Source organism: Acinonyx jubatus, chromosome D3 (assembly GCF_027475565.1).
Source record: "Acinonyx jubatus isolate Ajub_Pintada_27869175 chromosome D3, VMU_Ajub_asm_v1.0, whole genome shotgun sequence".
Taxonomy (NCBI): domain Eukaryota; kingdom Metazoa; phylum Chordata; class Mammalia; order Carnivora; family Felidae; genus Acinonyx; species Acinonyx jubatus.
Genome location: NC_069392.1, coordinates 7,618,744 through 7,626,234, shown reverse-complemented (window position 1 = coordinate 7,626,234; position 7,491 = coordinate 7,618,744). Strand labels below are relative to the sequence as shown.

The window sequence follows — 7,491 nt, the reverse complement described above, 5'->3', positions numbered from 1 at the left end:
AAGAGGTGGTGAGTTTTCACCTCCTCAAAATCTTCCTCCCTCCCGACTCAGTCACCCCAAATAAACACAATCTAAGTAAAATAAGTTTGGCAAATGCAGTTTTAGGACAAGTTCCCTAGCCCCTAGCCCAACTAGGAGAGATTCTGGAAAAGCATAAGCACTCTCAAGGGGGCAGCAACAGACCCGCCAAGACCTGCAGAACTACAGCGGTCCCCGAGCCGGCGCGCGGGGGCGGAGCCGGGGGGAAGTGCGTGCGCATGCGCGGGGCCTGCCTCCCCGGCGAGGGGGTGGGGCGGCCGCCGGGGCGGGGGCTGTGACGTCAGGTGCGCGCGTGGCTCCGGCTGCGCAGGAACAGCTGGTGTCTCCGAAGGCGGCCGGCGAGCGGACGGGCTGTGGTGCTGGCGGCCAGTGGCGCCACGCTGCGGGAGCCGCCGCCGCCGCCTCGCACCGCCGCACCATGTCCGGCCAGCTGGAGCGTTGCGAGCGCGAGTGGCATGAGCTGGAGGGAGAATTTCAGGAACTGCAGGTAGGGCCGGGCCACCTGGTTGGGCAGCTCTGCTACCTGCGGTGCAGTGCCTTTCCCTTCCTGCTTCCCCAGCCGGGGCGGTGGGGCCCGTCAGGGTCGGGGTGGGGGGGGTGCCCCTGGCTAGGCCCTGGGAGTTGGTCGTCCGCGTGGGCCAGCATCCTCCTATCTTCCAGCACTTCAATTCTTCACCCACTTGGGGCGCCCTGTCGTAGCCCCCCATTATCCCGCCTTCGCACCGGCTCTTTGCTCCCGCGCACCTCCTCCTCTGCAGAAAGTTGGTCTGTGGTCTCTGAGGGGAAGTTCCAGGTGTGTCATGTAAGGGAAGCCTGTGGGCACAGATATGTGCTGGGATTCAGAGAACAGCCCAGCCCCCACCTCCGCAGGGGTCTCTCCTAACCCCACTCTCGGCAGCTCAACTCCTATTCTGGTGGGGCAGCCCTCTCTTCTGCAACTACAGTTTAAGAGATGTGCTTGGGAGCCGTTCACCTTGAACCCTTAGGCTTTGCTCAGGGATTGGGGACCCTTGTTCTGCGTCTTTGGGGCTCTGGTGTCTGTGCCCTCCTCTCTGCCGCTGCTGCAGGCTGAGTTTGGCGTTCTGGATGACATCTGTCAGTTCTGACAGCTGGGTTGCCTCCCTCGGTGATAGAGGCTGCTCCCCGCCCTCCCCCATCTGGCCCAGAACCTTACCCGGGTGGGGTGAGGGCAGATGTAAGCAAGGCCTCTTGAGAGAATGGTATTGCCCCTGTGGGAGCCTGGCCGGAGAAGTTAATCCAAAGGAGGTTCAGAGAGGTCTCAGCTACCTACTGAGGTGACCAGAGACACCTCCTTTGAAACCTTGGGGTTGGCCGAGAGGGACTCCTGGATCATTTTTGGAGATGGGGCTTTTTCCTCTCCAGGTACTTCTCTGGAGTTGGGCTCTGTTTGCCTGAAATCATTGCACAGCCCCACCCCACTTCTTCCTATTCTGGAGCAATGACATTTTCCCTGTCCATGTAGCTCTTGTCTGAAGTTGGTTGGCCTCTTATAGTGTCTAGAGGAGGGAAGAGGAGATTGTCTGTGATGGGTCTTCTAGACATGTGGCAGTAGGCCCCAATGTTTAAAGAGGAGGGTCCTGAAGAGACTGAGCAGGAAGGTGAGGGGTGGGGGTGGGGGGCTCCGTTTCAGGCATGAGCAGAGGATAGGGTATCCAGAACCAGTATGCTGTTCTTGGCCTGTGCATCATGTATGGGGTGGTGCCCTCCCCTTAAGTCCAGGGCTTGGGGCCCACCCAGTTCCCAGTGGATCCTTCTAGCTCCTGTCCCATCGAGAAGATTCAGCTGCTTCTTAATACTTTGTCCTACTGGGCTCTCAAGTCACATTCAGCCTTGGAGCCATGGAAGGGGCGTTAGGGTCTGGAGTAGGAGAAGAGTTTTACTGTACCGTTTTGTTCATGAATTCCTTTCCCTTGCCCTGCCTTACACTACACAGAGTTGTCTCAACACTTCAGAGCCATGCAATTAATGCAATCAACAGCAATTAGATAACTAGTCTTGGCAGGCAGAGCTTGCAAAGGAGACGTTTGATTTGTTGTTGTGTTCTTACTTGGTATCGTTGGGGTTCAGTTGTGTGAGAGACAGAGAGGAGTTGGGGATTCTGGATTTTGTCCCGTGGTGCACAGCAAGGGTTGTATAAGGGGAAACTGTGATGTCACCTACTCAGTTCTTCGGCAGTGGAGGAATTGGAATCGACGGAGCCTTTGGGGAAGAGGGACCTTGCTGGCTTCAGGCTTTGGTGGACCACTGCTGGGTCAGAGGTCAGTGATGGATGGAAAGCCACAGAGTCCCCAGCAGCATGGGTCAAGGTCATAGAGCAAAAGCACTGTCTATAACTTCAGTTCATAGATGAGGAAGCTGAAGCTTGGGAATGCTAATGGACTCAACTGGGGTCACACAGCTCTTTTAGTGGTAAAGCTGACACTAGAACTTCGTGCTTTAAATGCTTAGTTCCGATGTCTATCAGTGTGCTGGGAGTCCCTCTCTCTCTCCTCACCTCCACATCCCCCATAGTGAATTCGAGAGCTTTGAACTCCTGAGCTGGAAGTCAATGGGATTTGAGGATAGTAAGTAGGGTATAGGGGCGCCTGGGTGGCTCGGTCGGTTGGGCATCCAGCTTTGGTTCAGGTCACCTTATCGCAGTTCGTGGTTTCGAGCCCTGCGTTAGGCTCTGTGCTGACAGCTTGGAACCTGAAGCCTGCTTCGGATTCAGTGTCTCCCTCTCTCTCTGCCCCTGCTTGCTGTCTGTGTCTCTCTCTCTCTCTCAAAAATAAATAAACATTAAAAAAATAATAATAAAGGAGAACGCATTTTTAAAAAAGTAAGTAGGGTGTATATTGTCATTGTGTATATGCTGGACAGACCCTCAGATATGAGACATTTATTGGGGAAAAAGGAGGTCACAACAGGTAGTCAGGTGGACAGATTGGAACTAGAAAGGAAGGAGATATATGGATATATAGATTTTTTTTTTTACTAGAAAATTCCTTTCTATCTTAATTTTCCTATATTTGCCTTAGAATCTGGGATTTTGGGGTTTCATGTTTGTGTCTCTTTGATTCTGTCTTTCTTGGGGTCATAGCTAAAGTTTCTGTGTTTCACCTCTCCTTACCTTTTTCAAATGAAGGCAGGAAAGAGGAAACCTAATTGTCAGACCCCAGAGGATTTGAAAGGTCTTCGGAATTCCCCCTCCCCCACTAAAAAAAAAGATATCATCTCTGGGACTTTCTAGAGGAAAGGATCTGTTTTCTTTTGACTGTGATTTGCCTCTGCCAGGGCCTCACTAGACTCAGGGGCAAGGTCAAGTGGTTATGGGGACTTTGTTTTTGGTTTGGCTCGTTAGGGTTTCAGCTATGCTGGTGAATTGAGCATTGGTCTGAGACCAACTCGTTTGGCCCTGTGGCCTGTGGTGTGACCACAGAAGGTCACTTACAGACACCATGGCAGGTGATTTAATAAGCATTTCCTGCCTTGCATCACTGGAAACCTGACCCCATCCTTCCCCGTCCAGGAAGGAGGTAGCCTGAAGAGGCCTCTCCCTAAACCTGACCTCACAGAAATACAGGGGCCTGGTAGGCCACTGTAAAGATTTTTGGTTTTTTTCTACCAATGAAATGGGCATCCCTCTGGCTGCTGTGTATAGAATAGACATGAGAGAGATGGGATAGATGCAAAAAGGCCAGTATTATTTTATCAAAGCCCTATGAAGTAGATCCTTTTATCCCATTTTACAGAGGGAAAATCATATACCCAAAGTCACATGTCTTATAAGTACTGGAGTCAGGATTCAAACCCAGGCTGCTGAATATCAGAGTCTATACTCTTTTTTTTTTTTTTTTTAACTGTTGTTGTTGTTGTTGTTATTTTTGAGAGAGAGAGCATGAGCAGGGAAGGGGCAGAGAAAGAGGGAGACAGAGAACCCAAAGTAGGCTCCAGGCTCTGAGCTGTCAGCATACAGCCCAATGCGGGGCTTGAACTCACAAACTGTGCGATCATGCCCTGAGCCGAAGTCAGAGGTTTAATCGACTGAGCCACCCAGTCCCCCCAAGATAATTTAAATCTTTAAGGGAAACACAGTGACATCTGTCATATATCGCTTAAACTAACTTGGGATAGTTCACACCTGCACGTTAAATCACACTACATTCTTATTTATTTTTTAATTTTTTTTTAATGTTCATTTATTTTTGAGAGAGAGAGAGAGACAGAGTGCAAGCTGGGGAGGGGCAGAGAGAGAGGGAGACACAGAATCTGAAGCAGGCTCTAGGCTCCGAGCTGTCAGCCCAGAACCCGACACGGGGCTTGAACTCACAAACTGTGAGATCATGAAGTCATGAGCCGAAGTCAGATGCTCAACCAACTGAGCCACCCAGGTGCCCCATGCTACATTCTTATTAATGATGTCATATCTTTGTGTAGTTAGGTTTTTAGCGGTCTGTGATTAAAATCAAGTATTATGTGAAAATCAATGTGGAACACAAAATGAGGGTAAGAGTGTCCAATCCATTTCCAAAGGTTGAGAATTTGTGCAGAGCCCAATAGGCACACACATTCCATTCGTAAATAATTTTGGTTATTTCAGAATGAAATAAAAAAGATTTGTCAGTTTCTGAGTATTCTTTTTTTTTCCCCAAAAGGCTACTAAGTTGTTAGGGCATAAATACTTTTCAATTATTTGGCCTGAGGACTGTGAAAAGTTTACTGAGACATCAAGAGCGTGGTGAACCAGCAAAGTTTGTGAACCTTTGATTTATGTCCTGATTGTGGTGGTGTTTACACAATTGTATATATTTGCCAGAATTCATTGAGTTGTATAACTGAAAATTGATGAATTGATATGTAAATTATACCTCAATAAAACTGATTTTAAAAAAACAGTAAATGGCCTGTTACATATACCTGCTTTTTTTTTTTTAAAGTTTATTTATTTAGAGAGCACAAATGGGGGAGGGGCAAAGAGAGAGGGAGAGAGAATCCCAAGTAGGCTCCGCACTGTTATTGTAGAGCCCAACGTGGGGCTCAAACTCACAAACCGTTAGATCATGACCTGAGCCAAAGCTGGACACTTAACTGACCGAGCCACCTGGGCACGCCACATATATCTCATCTCCTAACCCTTTCACAGCTGAGGAAACTGAGGTACAAAGAGATTACATAACTTAGCTAAGAAGTGGCAGACTCTGGATATGAAGAGTTAGGCTCTCCGGACTCCCAAACGTCTGACACACATGTCTAGTACTCTCACTTACTGCTCCTATATCAGACATCACTAATCAATCCTGCCATGTGACATCCTGGCATGTGACTTGGAATATTTTCCAGTATAGAATTGACGCAGTGTAGGTGAAGTCCTCTTGCCATCCTTAGTGTTTTCATGGTGATGAGTCTTATGTAGGTATACTCAGCATCCAGAAATCTTTATTTGAACTGGATTCCTTGGAAAGAAAACCATATGAAAGTAATCTCTCAAAAGCTTACCACTAGAGAGAAGCACAGCTATCAGGCACCACATTTTGGTGGTGGCCGTGGCTCTGTTGCAATGTACTGGGTTGCCCACCAACTCGCAATGCTCCTGGGCCGGAGCTCTATCTGAAAATGCCATGAGGTTCCATTGCTGGCAATTCTTGCAATAAATGCTGGCTTGGGTTGTGACTTCCCAGTTCTGGATCTTACGATTCAGCCACGCTGTGTTAATCAGGCATTTCCAGATGTTTCACAACCATGCTGGGACTTGGAGTCATTAACCTCATCTTCCCACTGGGGCAGATCTTGGGGCCTCAGAGAACAGGAAAGGCAGCAGATTGCCTACTCCTCCAATGGAAACTCGCTTGTTTGTCTCCTATACGTGGTTTAAAAGGATGGTAATTACTGTGTAGGAAAGAAGGTATAGGCATTCCAGCTCATAGAGCCGATGTTAGTGCTTCTCTCTCTCTTTTAATCCATTCTACATGTTTAGAAGCAATACATATCCACCAAGTTAAAAATTCAAATAGAGATGTACAAGAATTCTCAGAAAACTTGTTTATAACAGCTAAACGCTGGAAACCTAAATGTTCTTCAGAATGGATTATTCCACTGAACATCCATAGAGTAAGGTGCAATGAGCAGACTGAATAAACTGGAACTACATGTGTCAACAGGGATAAATGTTTTTAAAAGAAGAGCAACATTGAATGGAAAGTTGCAGAGACGTACATATAGTATGACGTGTATGATAAAGTTAAAAAGCATTCAGAACAATACCATGTATTGCTTGCTGATACATATATATAGTACAAGGGAGTGATATGGGCCAGATTCAGTAGGGTGGAGATTGGGGGAGGGGGGCTGGTGAGAAGCAAATGACTCTCCCTGAAGGGTGTCACTGAAAGAAGTTTAAGGAAGGGGCTGTTTACAGAGGTGTGGTGGTTTAAGAGTGAGGCCCCTAGAGCTGGGGCCAGTCCTGTTCCTAAAGGGGCAGAGGGAAGGGGGGACCATCACCAGAGTTTGGCCAAAGTCTGTTGCTGGGGAAGAGATGCTGCAGGACAGAAGCTGTGATGGTTGAAGGCTGCAGTAAAGCAGAAAGGAGGCAGAAGGAATAAATACCCCAGTTTCTCTCTCCTCCCACTGTGCATCCATTGGCTAAACCCAAGTAGGAGGCAGGGCAAGGGAGTCTGGGAGATGCAGTCTGTAGGGGTCAGCCTCGTAGGGCACAGAGAAAGACAGGATTGATCTGGGGTGGGCATGGGGGCAGAAATAACCAGCAGAGGGGTCCCCCTCTTTGAGGGCAGAGGATAGGGATACTATATAGAAAGTATACATAGGTGCTTTTAACTCTCTTGCACTATTATTTCCTTTTGCTAATGTTTATTTTTGAGGGAGGGAGGGGCAGAGAGAGGGGGACAGGGGATCTGACAGCAGAGAGCCTGACAAGGCAATCAAACTCACAAGCCATGGTGAGATCATGATCTGAACCAAAATCAGATGCTTAACCAACTGAGTCACCCGGGTGCCCCAACTATTATTTCTGTCTTTTTTTTTTTAATGTTTATTCATTTATTTAACAATTTTTTTAATGTTTATTTATTTTTGAGAGAGAGAGAGAGAGAGAGAGAGCGAGCATGAGCAGGGAAGGGGCAGATTAAGAGGGAGACAGAATCTGAAGCAGGTTCCAGGCTGTCAGCACAGAACCCGATGTGGGGCTTGGACTCACACACAGGCTGTGAGATCATGACCTGAGCCGAAGTCAGATGCTTAACTATGCCACCCAGGCACCCCTATTCATTTATTTTTGACAGAAAGAGTGTGTGAGTGGGGGGAGGGAAGAGAGAGAGTGAGAGACATGGGATCTGAAGCAGGCTTAGAGCTGTCAGCACAGAGCCCAATGTGGGGCTTGAACCCAAAAACCATGAAATCATGACCTGAGGTGAAGTCGGCTGCTTAACCAACTGAGCC

The 7,491-nt window shown here is 48.2% G+C and overlaps 1 protein-coding gene across 2 annotated transcripts in view; it reads left to right on the top strand.

Annotated features, from left to right (window-relative positions):
- The first annotated feature begins 311 nt into the window (after positions 1 to 311).
- The window catches only part of TMEM120B (transmembrane protein 120B), a 41,389-nt gene continuing 34,209 nt past the window's right edge, over positions 312 to 7,491 (top strand). The window contains exon 1 of one of the 2 annotated variants that reach the window (XM_027044264.2): positions 312 to 526. In XM_027044264.2, coding sequence (XP_026900065.1) covers positions 458 to 526 — 69 coding nt within the window. In that variant the 5' untranslated portion in view covers positions 312 to 457. The remainder of the gene's footprint in view (positions 527 to 7,491) is intronic. The other variant, XM_027044265.2, reaches the window with a different exon arrangement.